Raw genomic sequence first — 17,593 nt, forward strand, 5'->3', positions numbered from 1 at the left:
TGACACCCACCCACCCAGCCGGACAAGCAGTGACGGACGAGAGACGGGGACCGCGCGCCAACCAGATGATGCCACACAGATTAGGCAGCTTTCACGAGTTTTGCAACAGAAACGCACAGGTGCGCTTGAAGACGCCAAAAAGCAACCACAATGACACAAACACACCGACCCCAGCCACACCCCAGCCGTTGGAGTCCCACACCCACAACTTCAACGTCAACGTTTGACCACCTGCGAAGCCCCATGGAAACCCTCACAAAATTTTCAACATGTCCAGTCGTACAGCTACAGACAATGGCGGCAAACATTCCAATTCCGGCGAAAGACGTCCGATTATGAGACAACAGGATTAGCGCGATCAGAAACATCGTCTCAGACAATGTAGTCATTTTGGTCGCAGCACCACAATAATGAACCTCCATGTAATAAAACGGTTCGAGCAGACATTCAGCCACAGTGCCTCTTTGGATGCTCGCATCTTACTTAAACACGCATAGATAGACAAGACTCATGCTCGATGGACAGGATGCGCCCAAGATTCGCAGCCATATCAGCGCGCTGACATCTCCGTGTTCACTGCCGAGAAACAAAACACCAGCAAGCTACTACTCGCATAATAAACACATGTGCGTAATCATTATATAGTTTATCGACTCGCAACTCACACCCCCCCCCCGCAGCTTGCGGCCCCACCAACACCCCGCCTCTTCCCATGGACCGCACTCCTCACACAACGCAGCCTCTCCGCCCGTGAGGAGTGATGCGGCTGCCCGGCCGGTCGGCTTCGCGGTTTGCAACCAACCTCTGCTGCACCCACCGCCTCCGCGCGCTCTGTCCATGTCGCGTTCTCCCCTTCCCCTCCTTGCTTTTCAACAGCTATCAACCGACCGTTCCGTCCAACAGCTTTCCTCAACAACCTGCAACGAGGACTTCAAGAAGAGTTTCGTTACCGGGCCCCGCCCGGTACCAGGGGCACAGCTGCGTCATGGAAAACATATGATGTTTGCAATCGCCCCAGAAGCCTCACACTCTGCAACAACCAACAATATGATGTATTTCCTCAAAATAGGGATAATACAATACGCCTCAGCTTGAACTTAGGAATGAACATAAGGAGCGAGGCAGGGGTGGAGAGGTCATTATTGCTATCCTCTGCTGGAACCTTTATTTGCACCTCCTCCCGCCACCATGCCCGCCTCCTCCCCTAGCTCCAGCCCCATCCCCAGAATCGCCCACATGCTCCTCGCCCACACCAGAACCCGCTACCACGCAGGCCGCCGCCATCGTGCTCCCTAAGAGTCAACCAACGAATCTTGGCCGGCGAATCGGCTAACCAAAGCTACAATTACCCCAACCGCAACTGCAATGGCCGACATCAACAACGTTACCAACATCGGCCTGCCCAGAAACCGCCCGTCCAACCCCTCCCCACGACCCACTCGTGCTGCAGCAGCGCCGCGCACAGCATCGGGCAGCCACGCGGCCCGCGCTGCAGCTGTTGCTGCCGCTGTGGATACTACAAAACCCACTACCTCACGGAAAGCAAAGCCCACAGCCCCCTTCGCTTCTCGCGGTGCTGCGGAGGCGGCACCACTGTTCCCGGCTGTAAGGCTCCACTTCCCCAACTTCAGCCCCCGCTCCTGGCCCTGCAGGTCGTCACCCTCGCCGCCCCCATTTCCATGTACACCACCACTGCCGCTGCCACCAGCGGCTCGACCACCTCGCCGCGGCTCCGTCCTCTGCTGCACTGTTGCGTCCTGCTGTTTTTCTTCCCTCGCGTGCATCGAGAGCTTCATCTTCACCCAATCCTCCGTGGAATCTCCGCAGGAAGACGTCTTCAAGGCGGCATTAGCCTTCGGGCTGGTCTGGACGGAATGGCTGTCCGCTGTCGTCGCTGCCGCAACCGATTGCAATCCGTAGCCTGCGGACGGCAAGGGACCAGACAACCCTGATCCCGACTCCGCTGGCGCCGCCGCCGCCCCTGCCGTGCTCGGCCCCCTCGCCCGCAACCAAGTCAACATGGTAGCCGCCCCGCTGCAACCCTCCTTAATCCGTGTCAACACTTGCAGCGGGGCCCAGCCGTTTCCCTGCTGGGTCGTCCCAACACGAGGTTGTGCCGCCGCCGCCGCCGGCGCTTCCGCCGTCATGTCCGCGCGACCCCCTCGTACCACAGCAGAACCTAGATCGCTGCGTACTGCGCGTGGCGCGGCGTCTTCAGGCGCCGTCATCGTCTCCATCACCGCCTCGGCTCCCAAGTCCGCCAGTCGGCCGCCCCGGCGGCGAAACTCCTGCCTCTCCCGAAACTCCTCCGCGCTGTCGCCCATCCCGGCCCCTGCCTCGTCACTGCCAACGCCGTCGCGACGCTCGTAGCCGACTGCGGCGGCTACAGTGGGCAGCGGCGGGGTCGGGGCCTCGGCGGCACTAAGAGTACGGCCGGTGAAGCTGGCGGCGGCGGCGGCGGGGACAGCCGTGCCCGCAGCGATCACGGACGCGTCAGTGGGCTCCTCGCTGGCCCAGGAGTTGTAGGCAGTGGCAGAAGCGGAACCAGACGCGGAGTCGCGCGAAGTCGTGCGGTCCGCGGTAACGGTAACAACGGCCTCAGCGGCCGCTCTTAAAGCCATGGCAGTGCTCTCGGAGTGAGAAGAGTTTTCCAGCTGCGGCGGCAGGTAAGCAAGAGGAGCAGATGAGGAATTAATGGTACGCAGTACGGGTTGGAGCGAAAGGTTTTGGGATTTAGCTTGCCTGAGGGCCAACCGTGGCCCAGGGATTTGAGTTGTACACCGGGGTACACATAGCATTAGGATGTTTTGTGCCCTGGTGCTGCATTAGGATTTCAGCGTGGGCAGCTTGCCGAGAACATCCTTCGTTGCTGGCTGCTGTCTGGCGGTCTCCTGGCACAGCGTTTGAGGCTTTTTCCCCTCTATAGACCCACCGCTGTGTACGCCCCCACAATGTATCAAGCGGTCGAGGTCTGTGTCGAGCAGGAAAGGGAACAGTGGCCCCTCACGCACCTCCCCTTTCCCCTGGGGGAGTGCTTCGGCGGTCTTGTTCGTTGGAGCAGCTTGGCAGCAGCCCAAGATATCTGATACGCACACACACACACACACACATACAACACACATCCACGCCCTAAGAGCCCACTTTCCTTTCCAGACCGCCGCCGCAAACGCACACCCATCGACCTCCACGACCCTCCGACACAGCAGCAGCAGCAGCAGCAGCAGCAGCAGCAACGAGATAGTACCTGTCGCCGCAGGTACATGGCCGGTGTCCTGCCGGCGGCATCCGGCAACATGGCCCATAGCTCCGCGACCCGTGGGTCAGCGCAGCCACAGGCCTGTAGCATGCCCGACCCAAGGGGCTGGAGTGCGGCGAGGTGCAGCGGTGTGATGCCGAAGGGTCCTGAGGAGGTGCAATCGGGCATTAAGGGTTGTGGCGCGTTTGGCCGCAAAGAGCAATTAGGCGAGAAACACTAGCGAGTACCGCACCAAACCAAAGTGGCGCGAGACATGGTGTGTGCATCAGGCCATAAAGTACCAGAGCAAAAACAGGAAACTTCGGACAGGAAGAAGGGCCCCAAATTCGCAACCGCTTCTTGCCTCTTTTCATCCTCAGTCCTCTTTTCATCCTTCCAAACCGTGCCACGCGCGCACGCAGTGGTCTCGCTTAATGCCTTGACGACAGCAATATATCCCGACACAGACGCAACCTTCGCCTGGGCTGCTTGTGTTCTGGGGTAATGTTAACCCAACAGTTGAAACGCTTACAAAACAAGCCCTTTGACGCAGCGCCACACACCGCGTCTACCTCACCAGCAGGCTGAGCCAAGTTGCAGGCCATGTTATGTGAGGCGGCGCGGTGCAGCAGCAGTTGCACCGCGTCTGGTTTGCCACTGCGCACCGTCCGGTGCAGCAGCGGGAGCACCATAGCTCCATCGCCCACCGACTCGACGCTCTGAAACACGGCTGCCAAATCGCCAAAATACACATGCTCCAGCATGAAGTCCATCAGCCAGGACATGACAGCTAACATGCCGCTATCTGCCTGTGGTCCAAAAAACGTGCACGTTTGCGATCAATTCGAAAGGAGCATCGCATACGCGGCAAAATAAACACAGCCATTAATGCAAACTTAGTTCATGCATAACTGCTGAAGTCAGAAAGAAATGAACCAGATAACAATTAGTAACAATGATAACACTGTACCAGCAGAAGAAGTCAGTTACCAGATCAGCTGATGGCAGCAACAAAAGCGACGTTTTGTTTTACTTTACCCAGAGGCGAGAGGGGTGTAACGGACAGAGACCCCGGGACTATGGGCGCTCCCCCCAGCTCCTTCCTTCTTTCCAAACAAGATGCCGATGCACTTCTGATACCCAGAGAAGAAATACCCCGGCAGGCGAGAGAATGATTACCATCAATGCAGGAGAACGGATAAACTTCTCAACATGACTCACGCAAAACACAGACCAGCTGCCACCTCGTGCGCAGACCTCGTCCTCGCGGCACAGTATATATTTCAACACCACCAGCCGCCCATACCGCTTTCTTCCGGAGGCCGACGCGCGCGCACACGCACAAGCACACAGACAGAGAGATGTCGATCCCGGGCACCGCTCCGCCAGCAAGCTACTCAGCCTGTACCCACCGCAAAGGCCAGCAGCGCAGGCGTCAATGCCGCCACCCGGTTGTAATGCCTCTTGGACAGCCGTGGCTTGGTCATAAGCTCAGTGCGGGAGTCGTGCTCCAATCGAAATGGGTTGACGCCGCCGGAGCTGTCCGGGAGGCCTTCAGCTGTTGCTGGAGAGGAGCGCTGGTCCGCACCTTGGAAATGTGCAAGGCAGTACGGCAAGGGGGAACGGCAGGGTGAACTGGCTGGGGGGGGAGCAAAGGAATACATGACATTCAGGGTGGTGGGGCGACAGAGATCCAATCTACAGAGCAAAGAGGGGCGGAGGGCACGGGGGCTGGTACAAGCCCGCTGATGACACAAAAGACGCGCAGAAATAATCATCGCATCGTAAATAACACAGCGGTAACAGGTTACTTATTGAACCAGCAGTGGAGCAGTAGCACTGGGGTGGCCTTCATACTCACCACCGCCACCGCTGCGGCTTTGCCAGGACGCAAAATCCCCCGACGACGGTAACGTGGCTGCACCGCCACCTCCACCATCTCCGCCACCTCGACCTCCGCCGACGTCCGAGCCGCCGCCCGCCGCATCCTCGCCCGATGCATCCTCCCCCGTTGTCATCAGCGTCGAAATGGGCATCAGCAAGCCATGGCTGATCCGGGTGACGTAATCCAAAACCAAACCGAGATCGTCCAGGAAGGGTCGAACCCTGCGCACCACAGAAACCAAAAAGAAGGCGCAAGTTGCACAAGTTGCTAGGAGGGCAAGACAGGAAGCAAAACGTGCTCGTCAGACTCGGTCAAGAGTCCGGACTCAGCTGATGACCACGCGGTCACGCAAGTTTGCAAAGTCGCGTGACTGCAGACTTGCCTCTTGTCGTTGCCATCCCTGGCGCGCTCCAGCTCGTTAATCTCCGATGCCATGGCAATGTCCGGTACTGACAGCAGTGGTAGCCACTCGCTCAGGCTGATACCGCCGCTGCCGTTGGAGCAGTCAGCCTCCCACTCCACCATCAGGAGGCCCGCATCGGGAGCATTAAACGCAAGATTAACGTTCTGCAGGGTCAGCCAGCCAGGGCAGCCAGCCAGGGTCAGCAGCCAAACAGTTGAGTTGAAGTGACAGGCAACAGGAAAAGCTGTAACCGTGATAGGAAAAGCGGTAGAAGCAGCAAAAAGCAGCGAGACATAATAAGCGGTTCCATCCCCCGCCGTAAACCAATTCAGAGCGCGGCCTCTAAGTATAAACGGCATAGCCGAGACCCCTCCTCCTACGTTGTGTCCCCAAATCCCTCCGGCTTCATTTCCACTTCCAGCGTGAATATTCTCAACGCATATCATCCAAGCACCCTAGCCCACCTCCAACCGTTACCGTCCCTAAAACCCTATAACGCTGCGCCTGGAACCCCTCCTGCCTCTCCCTCGTTTCGCTACCCGATATGCAAAAGCACAACAATAGCAGGTTTCAACACTTTCCATCTTCTCCTTCATACAAAGATTAATGACTAAATCACCTGTCGGCCGCAGCAGCAACTGCAGCAGCAGTGTAACAACAAGAACGAAATTCCAGAAATATCAGCAGCAACCCAGCCTCACCGTACACTCCGCCACGGCCTCCGCCCGGTGGCTGCCAGGGAGCGTGCTGGCAAGCAGCTGGCCCATCAGCGCCGGCAGGTCGTAGGGCGAAACCTTCTGGAAGGCGTCCCCATCGCAAAATGTGCCTCCAGCGGCCGCGGCTCCTCCTGCGTTTCCTGCTGTTGCTGCTGCTGCGCTGTCCTGTGCCACCGTCACACTGCACGGCACGTGGGCCCCCTGGCAGCGCACATGGGGTCGCCTCCTAGGTCCCGCGAGGTGGGATCCAATGACCCTCACCACAGCCGGCGTACCTGTGTTCAGACAGACCAGACAGAGGGCAACAAGAGGGCCGATGCCACGGGTGGAAGAGGATGAGGATGAGGATGGTTAAAGCGACGGCGGTCAACGAGCGCCGATATGTCGTGATCTGTGTTCCCTGGCGCGTGCACGAACCCACCCTCGTCACCCCGGTGTAGCTTTCCTCGCCATAGCTGGCTGGATGCCTTTGCGTGTGTGTTTTTGCACCTCCTTTGGAGTTGCGTTACCACCCTTCAAGAGGTGCATTAACCCACAGGCCCATACAAGCCGTTGGGGGGCTAAGGGCACCCGACAGACAAAGGGGCTGATGACCGAAAGGAAATTTACCGGAAGAAATGAATGCGGAAGTGAATAAATAAACGAGTGAACGGATGGAAATGGCGTTGCATGGGATCCTCTACGGAATCACCAATGCTGCTCGCGCTGTATTCTATGCCAGGACAGGTGCCCCGCTGTCGTGAGACTCTTGTGACCTTGTGTGTAAACGCTATAAAATAGCAACTGGCAACTCCTGTTTACCCCTCTACCTTTCCGCCTAGGCATCGGAATACTCCCACCGCTACCGCCGCCATCGCGAGCCCACCTCCACTGCGCATACCGCGCGCCCATTGTCTTCTTGACGCGTACCTGCTACAACCGCCAACGGTGACACCGACAGCAGCAGCGGCGTGTCCAGCCCTGCCATTGTGCCGCGAACATCTGTCACATAGCGCCCTCTAGCAGGACTTGAGATGGTCAACACCTGCGCAACGGGTTTTTTTACATGCGCATAAACATAACAATACACACGTAGAGGATCGTTCAATGTCCACCCATCTGTGCGGCATCATACGCGTTCTGCATGGCGCAGTCTTTAGTGTCTGCCTGTATGCATGTAACGCATATGCAGACCCACCCCCGCCTGCTCACCTCATGCCTGATGGAAACCGCCATGGACTGTACGGCACGCGGTCCGAGCAGCTTCTTGTAGCACGCCGTCGCCGCTCGCACGTTGCCCCTGTGCATCACATAAGCGCTCAGGTGCGCTGTGCTGGCCTCAGAAGAGATTCCGCCCTGGTTTCCCACAACGTTCAAAGGCGACGAGCCATAAGCCAGATCTGGAATGGGCTGAAGTACCTCACCACCAGCCGCCGCCGCGGCTGCCTCCAAATGCGCCAGGTCGTGCCCTGAGAGGACAAGGCCTCCCAGAACGCGCCCCTTGCCGCCCGCCAACCCCGTTGACGAGTCGCCGGATTGCAACGGATCCCCAAGTGAAAAGCTCGTCGCTGCATCACTGCCGCCGGCACCGTCCCTGCCGTCGTCGTTGGCGGTATCGCCGCCATCGCTTCCTTCCTCCATCAGCTCATCCGCCGGGTCGGGGCCATTTACGTAGACGTCGAGGACTAGCATTATGCAGCCGGGCCGTACAGCACCTTGTACGACTTCCGTACGCGCCGCTGCTAGCCAGGACCCCATTGCGCCCATCAGGTCGGGCGGTAGATCTTGGGGGTGCAGATTGTTAAGCTTGAAGCAAATGCGCTCCAGGGATGCAGTCTGCAGCGGGTGTAAAACCGTTGTGGATGATACGTGTCACAAGACTGTGCGTCGTGCAGAATGCAAAGGCGACGAAGTGAGCATGGAAAGAGCGGATATTTCCTGCGTGCAACACAAGCCTAGCAGCACTTTTCACCGGGACTGCTCTACACGGCATATGCCATAAACAAAGACGTGTGCGTGTTTGCGTGCGTGTGTGCCTCACAAAAAGGACATAATCGCCTGTAGCACGTGGGTGAATCATGGCAATTAGAAAAGGGGCTTCCCGTGCTAAGATTCACAGTGCCGCCATTGGCAGCCCCGTCCCAGCGCCAAGAATGCTAGATGACCTCCGCATTCTGCCGCCAATTGCGCAGCCTGACACACGGTCCAAATTGAAATTATTCCCCGCGCACTCCCCGGGGACTTGAACAGGTATCTTATCATGACGCAGGGCCGCACAACCCCGAGTACGACACGCAACGTACGACACTTACATTATTTCCCGTATGGTAAACTGCACCGCTTCCAGCCTCCTCCATCAGCATATCCAGAGCAGCGTCAATATCATTACTGGACCACCTAACCAAGCTGCTGTCGGCGGCCTCTGGAATCGCAGCCATGGCCATAGCGGCTGAGCTGCCACCGCCATACATGCTACCATAGATGCCATCACTCACCGCCCCCGCCGCAAACGCTCCATCACAGCTGCCGTACACAGTACGGGGAGCCATGACGGCGCGACTGGCGTCGTGATGGCGGACCAACACCACGCTGTCAGCGGCCCCGCCGGCAGCGACCCCGGGAAACATTTGCCGCTCTAACTGTTGTTGCTGTTGTTGCTGCTGCTGCCGCTGCTCTAACTGTTGCTGTTGCTGCCGCAGGTGATGTTGCTGCTGCACCTGCGAATGGAGATTCAGGCGCAGGTCGCTAACACCCACCCCGGCCCCCATGCCATAGGCTGACGCTGCCGATCCAGATGGCGCCGGCGCTTGAGCATTACGTGCAGCCAGGGACGTCTGCAGGCGCATATGGTCTGTATCCACATTCATACCGTCAACCGCTGCCAATCTAAGGGCAGTCGATAAGTCGCTGAAAGCCTGCTGGCACTGCTGGTTGCACTGCTGGTTGCGCTGCTGCTGCTGCTGCTGGGGGCCCAACAACGCGGACGCCGCCGTTCCCATCATCGGGGGCTGCTGGTGTCCGAACCGGATGGCAGCATGTCCTGCCGATGGCTGCGGCAGCGGCGCCGCCGCCCGATGCCCCAGCGGCAGCAAGGGGTCTTGTGGAAGCAATGCCGCCGTGGAAGTCACGGTGTTGCTGGAGTTAGGATGGCCAAGGGGAGCACCACTGCTCAGGGAGCGCAGCAACGGGTCTTCCTGACGGGGTTGCATGGGCGCCGACGTGTCCGAAATCGCCATCTGCTTGTAGGGATCGCGGCGGCCGACGGGGAGGCTCTCGTCAGGTTTCGGAGCATGCCATACACGTACGTGGCATTTGAGAGGCAAGGAGAGTGAAGTGTTGTTACACAGCTCCAGAAGCATGTACGCCCTGTGTGCCCTGGCCAGCTCCCCCGACAGAGCTTCTCGGATCAGCGCCCAACGCGAATCGCCTTTGGACGAGGTGAGTCTGCCTAGGTGAGTCCGCGCCGTGTTTTACAACTCACATTAGCCCCCGTTATGGGTAACGTGCTTTTCGTCACTTTACGGTTTTGCGCTCACGTATCGTCAAATCGTCATCGCGTCTTTAGGGTCTCAATAAGTTCTGTGTTATGCACAGCACGGAAAGAGGTGCCTTATTCGGTTTACTCGATGCTTTGTTCATTGTTCACAATTACACAATTAAACGGTTCAGGAAAGCCGCGGATAAACTAAATGCCGAGTTCTGCGTAGGGTAGGAATCCACCACAGCTCCTTAGCCGAGGGACAAGGTTCACGCGAAGGGGCCTGGGCCGGGGTGTTGAGTTGGAGGGAGTATCGAGGTCCGCACCGCAGTGGCATGTCCGGGGTGCGTGCGGCGCGGCTGCCTTGAACACTGCTGCGAGTATGTAGCTGTAGCTGCTGTTGCTGCTATACTAATCACAGATTCCGCAACCAAGCGCAACTGTTGCGGCTCCTGCAAGGTCAGCGCGTACGGTACGCTATACGCTCGATAAAATGATGTCATACAAGGAATGCTGCCTTGCGGGGAAGTAAAACGCGAGTTTGATCCTGACCTTCGATGCCGTTGCGTAGCCTTCATCATTTCCTGGCTAACCGGTTTTAGCCGCAGAGTTCCTCACCCCCTGGGCCGCCTCCACCTTTCGCCCCGACCAAGCACCTGCGCCGTGCTCTTCTCTCTGCCTTTGACCCACCCACATCACCTCGCCACAGCCAGGTAAACTGCCGTCAGGCCAATTTAATCTAGCGAGCAGCCCCCCCCTGCCTCATTTTCCATCAGGCGACAAGATATCTTCCCAGCCTATGGCCTTCCTTACACCAGGCCCAGAATCAAGCTCCTTGCAGAATCCCAGCCAACGCAGACAATACAGCCTCACACACATGTCTGCCACTGCCTACCTCGCGATAAATATCTTGAAGCTGAAGCTCTAAGCTCAAGTCCACTCGACGTCCTAGGTTCAACACCGGGTTCACCGGTAGGGGTGGCGGACCGAGGTCCAGCGCTTGTTGCTCATGTTTAGGCACACCGACCCGGTCAGGTGGGCCTCTGGTCATCATGGCCAGCTGTAGCAGCAAGGGGTCCTCCCGGCCACCATTACCCAGCTGTCGGTGAACGTCCCGCTCGCTAGGGCGCTGTGCGGGTTCTGGCTGTGGTGGTGCAGGCCGCCGCGGAACCATGCCTGCCAGAGCGGCGGCGGAAAGGCTGCCTCCGCTGCTACTGCTCCAGCCGATGCTGCCGTCCACGCCGGTTGAACGGCCGTACGGCGCGTCACGGTACTGCTGCATGGGGGGCCTGCTGTCAGGCACATCCCGTCGGTCACCGATGTCGTACTCGGCGATGCGGCTGCTGCGGAATTGAGCGGCGGAGCTGCCGCCGGCCAGGATGCGGTTGGGTTGCTGTCCTGGTCCAGCGCCCTGGGAAATATACAGCTGTCGCTCACTGAGGTTTCCCCCGCCAGGTGGCAACGCGTCCATGGGCCCCCTTGGAGCGCAAGCTGGCAGGGACACGACCCGTGGGTCACAATCACCGCCCTGACCCTGCAGCAGTACCGCCTGCCGCTCTCTGTACTGCAAGGGCGTCCCGAAATCCAGGGCCACGCCCTGCTGCTGCTGGGGATTCTGTGTAATAGCATGGCTAGGAAAGGAGGTGGCTGTTGCGGTGGCGGCGCTGCTGGCGGTGTTGAGCAGCGGCGGCACCGCTATCCCGGTCGCTAACGCCGTAATGGACTCCACGCCCTCGCAGCTGTCGGTTGGTGCCGCACCGGCAGGGGAGTGTTGCTGCGGCTGGCCGGGAGCCAGGTCTTTGATCGGCTGTATCAGAGAGGCAAAGGACGAGTAGCAGCCAGCAAGGGGAGCAGGAGAGGGGTCGGGGCAAGCGGGCATGGAGGAGGGACTTCCACAGAGAGAAAAGAGCTTAGATGCTGCGATTTGCTGGGGTGAAAACACGACTGGATAGCCCCCAAGGAACCTCATTCCCCGGCATGGCTTTGGGGCTTATGACCCAGATGCTAAGCCGCAAGTCACTGACAATCTTGAAGCTGAGGTGGATTGGTACCAGTTCGACGGGGGTGTTGATGGCGCGCTGTAGCAGGAAGGCCCTCCCTGACAGCATACATACGGGTACCTCCAGAAAGGGTGGCGGTGCATGAACTAACCTCAGCATCCTTGCCCGTGGAATTGGACCGCGAAGAGCTGCCACCACGCAGTGAGGCATCCGTGGGACGTGTATCGTTCTTGACCCGACCATTTCGTGCAGCCGCCTGACTCTTGGTGTTATTGCGCTTCATGCGTAAGCGCTCCAGCATAGAGCGACACGTCCTGCGATTACATTCGGGCGAGAATTCGTGTTGGCTCGATACATCGGCAGTGGTGTTCTTAGAGGAGAGCGCGTGTTTTGGAGATTCAGTCGCACCTTTGAGGACCGTCGAACTCCTTCACGTGGTGAAACCTACGAGCGCATTTCTAGGCGATAAAACTTTTAAGGGAACGAAGGCATGCCCTTAACGGGAACGCCAGACTACTCACCTAGAGCATTGTTGGCAAAAACGGCTTGGCACGCCCTCAACTACGAGGACCTGATGAATGAAATACGACACAACAAACAGAAAGTTTTACGGTTTCATAATGCTTCAAAAAAAAACAGATAGGCCGAAGTGCAGTTCAAAAACGACTTTCCAAAACCGCGTTGGGAGACGTACCGGTGATTTCAGATGCTCTCTGCAGATTCTATATTTCCTGCGTTCCAGGAAAGGAGCAACTAGGTAACCCCTGAGCGTGAGCAAAGTGTAAACCACGAAAGATGCCTAAGATAACAACGTTCAGTCCGTGAATCCTGGGTTGCCGATAATAACGACACCGCTGTCATCTGCGATAGTAGCACGACACAGCAAAACTTGCGCAAGGTCCACGGGACTTGCCGAAAGTACGCGAGGTCACGCGAAAGATCTGACGTGCATCCAGGTACCTACAAGAAATCAGTTCGATTAGGAAACTCAAGTACGTAAGGCACATGGCGCAGAGGGACGCGAATATTACCCTGCAGATTGAGGTTGGCGTTCCGCCGCTGCTCCCCGCAATGGCTGGCCCACGCCCCTTAATGTAGTATTTGTCAATTGTTGGCACATTCGAGTCGGTGCCTGAAACATACAAAAGCACAACAGCGATGTGCGGCCTCCACAGCATGACGCCGTCTGCCCTTTCACGTACCGCGTGAGTTTTGCACAGTGAGGGTAAGGCCATCCCATGCAACCTCTTGCGGAGACCAGTCTGTGTGAGCATCGTCGTCGTTGCGGTCCATTCAAAATATCGCTGACACGTTTCAGCAGGCTTACTAAACACAAATCCCAAGCAACAGACACAGTCTATGTGCAAAACATTATTCATGGCTTTGAAGCCTGCGCGTGATACAGGCACTAATAGGCAGGATGGCGACGGTTGGCGACATCGGACTTGTGATAAGTAGATTGAAGAACTTCAGCTATTGAAGCATAGATAGGTATTCCTGCACTAGACTTGGGGGCAAACATTATCGCAGATGAGGAGAGGACTCCAACATTTTTCTTTGGCCGCATTTCCGTACTCCAGACTGGAGTATCATTTTTTTCGTAGCCACGTTTTTCCTGGTTCTTTAATAACATTCGTCTTCCTCTTGCGTAAAACTGTTCTGTCGAACATTTTACTTTCTTTTTTTATTTTCTATCATCGGCGCTGTTAAAGCGGTTCATGAGCCTCCGGGTTCGTCTGAGACGTACGAGCTCGCTGAATCTTGTAACATCCATCCATCCAGCCAGCCAGCCAAGTGCTGGACGTTGTAGGATGCATAGTAGAGTTCTAAGGCTGATATGCCTTTGGCTTCTTTGTGTTTTCCAATAAGTACGTGCAAGAGCCGTGGTAGGAGCTATGGGTATGCTATGGCCACGGTCCGTGAGGTTTCTGTGAGCACCGGCTTTCACATACATACAAAGCCCTTCTGGAGTCTCCATCTTAAACCCTTATGCTGGAACGCTGGTGTCGTCCTTCGTATGCTGTATCCGACGAAATACCCAGCAATGTCTGTGTCAGGGAGGGAAGGAATTTTCGGTGGGTGAATCTGAGGGGCGCTAATTCGCCGACGTGCCCGAAGAGGATGCAACCATCCTTGAAGTGAATGAAAGGCGAGGTTACGTAAACTAAATTTCATAGTGCATCTGCTGTCCTTGCTTGAAGCTGCTGCATGGTTTGTATAATGAGGCATGCGGGTACGGCACTGCGTGCAGCTCTTCAGCTTTTTCACTCCTAGGCCGAATTCGACTGGATTGGGGAGGTGTGACCTATGGTTTCCGGCACCAGAGTAGATAATGGTGCGCTTTACATGCAAAGTGTGTCTTACGTGTGAATTGTGCTTTGCATTTTCATGAATGCTGAGTTGTTGTGGCTGGCTTTTTAAATATGCGCGAGGGGCAAGGATGGTGACACTAATCCGCAGCAGGTTATCATCACACCGGTGCGTAAGGTTAGCTGGCTATGTATCGACTGCTGGCTAACCAGGCTGCTCCACGGCTGCCAGAGCAATTCCACGTGCGATACATTCCACGGTCAGGATACTGGGGACGGCGATGCGACATGCGCCTTTGCGACTGTCCAGAGCTGTCTGCAGCACTGTCAACCGAATGGGCCGGAGAACCCCCGGACGCGCTTCGCGCTGGGGCCCCGTCCCCAAAGGGCAAAAGCCGAAGCCGCCAAGGATGCCTGCAGGCTAAGGCATGGCGCCCACGTGCCTCTTAGGTACCCACTAGCGCCCACATTGCTGCGGGACCCAATCCAGCCAGGTATAGCACTACTACCATGGTGGAGGCGGTGGCATTGCGTCCGCTACCACCCTTCCTGCCACATCGTATCCTCCCCATTCCAGCACCATTACCTCAAAGTCGTAGCACGCTAACCGCCCTTGTACAGCAATCTGGCCTTGGCATGCTGCCATATCGACTCAAAGGTATTGTTGTGATTTATGCAGAGTTCCAAGTTTGGCAGGTGTTTGTCTGTCCTAGTTCTCTCCGTTCTCTTCGGAATCTCCACATCGAACTCAACCAGCATCGGTTCACAAGTACCGCATATGGTGCAAAAGTTCGGGGTCACACCAGGCCCGTCCGCCCGCCCACTTCTGTGATTTACTTCACTCAAGTCAAGCTTTAAACACCTATGAACATCGGATACTGTACAAAACACGACAGGAAAGCGGTAGATGTTCGCCAAAGACTTCATACGACGTGTCACATCTGGATTGCTACTACACACTGCTCATGCCAATAGAGCTCACCGTCCGCCCATCAGCCTTTAAACAGTACCTGTTGCCCTCATGCAACAGTACTTTAAACAGTTCAACTCTATTCTTCATCGCGGGTACGGCACCCGTACGGCAGGGTGCAGAAATTCCCCCCCAAAAGGCAGGTTTACCAAACCTTCCATTTTACAAGGAGGTAAACGCTAGCTTTGAGAGGTTCTCATAACGAACAGTCAATTGACGACCTTTCCTCGGCTTTACCAAAAAAATGTCCATACAGTTATTCGACCCTGGCACCAGTACCCGTGACAGTTATTCAGGGTTTGCCGACCTCTGCCGACTAAGTCTTTTCATGGCTACTACCAGCAGTGTGTCATCCCTTGCAAGAAATAATAAGTATGAAGCGTGAAAATCATCCGGAAAAGGATGGAAAGCGCTTGAAGTACTTGGGCGCCATTTGTACATAGTAGTACCACAATTCGGGACCAGCCCCTATTTTTTTGATAGGGATAATTTCCTCTACACGCCTTTCATGACATCTTTCGAAATGAATATCAGGAATGTACAAAAATAGTACGGTACTCGATATAAAATATGGGAAATTAGTAACAAACATGGATCAACATGGTAGAGTATTGATTCCATCAGAAATAAGAGAAATGCTTAATATACTGTGTCCAGTAGGCACTATCCAGCCCCCAGCCCCTAAGTCCCCAAGTGTGGTTGTTACAGTGGGCTCCCCAAGTGCAAGGATGACTCCAACCAGGTGTCACTACATACCTAGGACCTGCGGCTGCACCTCTGCCGGCTACATGTTGTCGTTGTTGCAGCTGTTGTGGCAGTCAGCGCAATTTGGGCTGGGGAGATGTTGGAGGCGGCGTTGGTGGCGGCGCAGGCGGGTAGCCCTGTTTAAGTTTAGGGCACTTCGCGACCGGATGCCCCTGGCCCTTGCAGTAGGAGCACTTGCAGTGATCCTTGCCCTTCTTGTGCGGCATCTGCAGCACGACGGTGTGGGCCCCCTTGACAGACGATTTCTTTCCATCCGTCGACGAGAAGACGCACCTCTACCTTGTCCACGTAGTCGACATAGCCTGTGTTTGTATCACAGTGCGGAGTACCGCAAATGTCTCTGGCATATGTCTCCGCAAATGGAATGTGCTTGCCGAAAAATACAACTGCTCGTCTTGGTTCTCCCTCATCCTTCGCCAAAAGCTAATCCACACACAGTAGAGAGAGCACCACTGGGCAAAAGGATGGCCACACCCTGAAGTGCGGGGATCATAACCTGGTATGATCAGTAAAGTGGCAGACCCCCTCGGGTCCTACTACTGCTCTCACATTCCGCTTGTATATGGGTCTCGATCATATTCCAACAGCTGCGCCTTCGAAATACATTGAGCCTGGCACGGATGGAAAAATAATTGAGGTTCGTTGAATCGCCTGTGAGCAATGCGGTCATGCCACAAGATGGGGGCCTACCCTGCGCAGCCAAGTCTGCATAGACTGCGAAATCCTCTCCCGGATCTCAACCAACTCGGACTCAAGGATAACAGCCTTCCTCGCTTTTTTAAAGGTGCTGTGCTTACATCTCCAAGTGGCCCTCCGGATGTCGGGCAGCTTGGGTACCTGACCTCACAGCGGGAAAATCCACCATTTCCTCTCCACATGCGCGCACATTCCACATTGCACCACCCCCGGTCAGTGGTACGAGGGCTCTGCTGCATATCACCAGAGGCCTTCTTGGCGCACTCTTGGCGCAAAACCGTGCAACTCGCTCATACTCTCATCACACGGGGCCCCGCAATCTAGCCTACTCTTAACCTCATGCGTGCATGTTAAGGCTTTTCCCTCCCCCAATTCGTGGACAGGTCTGTGAAGCACCTCTGCCGTGCTAGGTCAAAAATGGGTATTTGCTTACGCTCTGGGGTCATGCACCTGTATAAATAGGGGCTGCCGCTGTGCTCCACACATCCGTGAGTTTGAGCATGAGGGCTTCGTGATTGCTCAATACGCTAGACTCACCCCGGAGGTCCGACGGCAACACTTTGGGATGAGCCACGCGCTCCAACAAATTGTAAGATGCCATAACTAGGCCAACGGAGCTCCGACCCGACACGGTGTTAAGGTTGAAAGGGCTGCAGGCCTGTCCCCTTCCATGGGTCCGTTACTGATAGCAAGCCCAGAATCCAGGCACAGTCGCACAAGGCATCAGCCAAAGCAATCCGCACTGCTGACAATCCTTACCCTGGAAATGCTCAGGGCCACATGTGACCCTATCATGTGACCCATGGGCGCCTCGATAGATTTAGATAGATGCAGTCCGAGCATTGAAGTCATCCCCACTTCATGTCACCCAATTCACCAGTGAGGCCCCCGAACACAGCATCGGGCGCTTTGCTGCCAGCTAACCCGCTACCTGTCAGAGTTGAATTAGATACCAGAAGTCTGGGGTGAGCAATACCCTGTCCCCAGTATTGAGGAACGACCATTGGGGAGGATGTTGGCAAGCCGCATCCAGACGACTTCAAGCCCTAGCAGAGCAGTGTTTTTCTTTTCAATTTTGCCGGTGAATTTTCCAGTCCGAACGGAGGAATAGGTTTTTAGTCGCGGGAATAAAAGTATTCCGAATCTGTAAGGCGCTG

The 17,593-nt window shown here is 56.2% G+C and overlaps 2 protein-coding genes across 2 annotated transcripts in view; one reads left to right on the plus strand and one right to left on the minus strand.

The window, feature by feature from the left end:
• Positions 1-1,292: 1,292 nt before the first annotated feature.
• VOLCADRAFT_96760 (uncharacterized protein) lies at positions 1,293-14,998 on the minus strand (the record flags this gene model as incomplete). Its single annotated transcript, XM_002955832.1, has 15 exons — positions 1,293-2,654; positions 3,012-3,082; positions 3,813-4,044; positions 4,648-4,823; positions 5,097-5,341; positions 5,458-5,687; positions 6,225-6,420; positions 6,501-6,514; positions 7,105-7,263; positions 7,431-8,054; positions 8,531-8,741; positions 9,000-9,412; positions 10,592-11,503; positions 11,848-12,010; positions 14,988-14,998. The coding sequence occupies 15 exons, from the start codon at positions 14,996-14,998 to the stop codon at positions 1,293-1,295; spliced, it is 5,019 nt and encodes a 1,672-aa protein (XP_002955878.1).
• Positions 14,999-17,297: 2,299 nt separating this feature from the next.
• The window catches only part of VOLCADRAFT_96761 (uncharacterized protein), a gene marked incomplete at both ends in the record, with an annotated part of 9,191 nt that continues 8,895 nt past the window's right edge, over positions 17,298-17,593 (plus strand). The window contains one exon of the mRNA XM_002955775.1: positions 17,298-17,315. Coding sequence (XP_002955821.1) covers positions 17,298-17,315 — 18 coding nt within the window. The remainder of the gene's footprint in view (positions 17,316-17,593) is intronic.

Source organism: Volvox carteri (genome assembly GCF_000143455.1).
Source record: "Volvox carteri f. nagariensis unplaced genomic scaffold VOLCAscaffold_55, whole genome shotgun sequence".
Taxonomy (NCBI): domain Eukaryota; kingdom Viridiplantae; phylum Chlorophyta; class Chlorophyceae; order Chlamydomonadales; family Volvocaceae; genus Volvox; species Volvox carteri.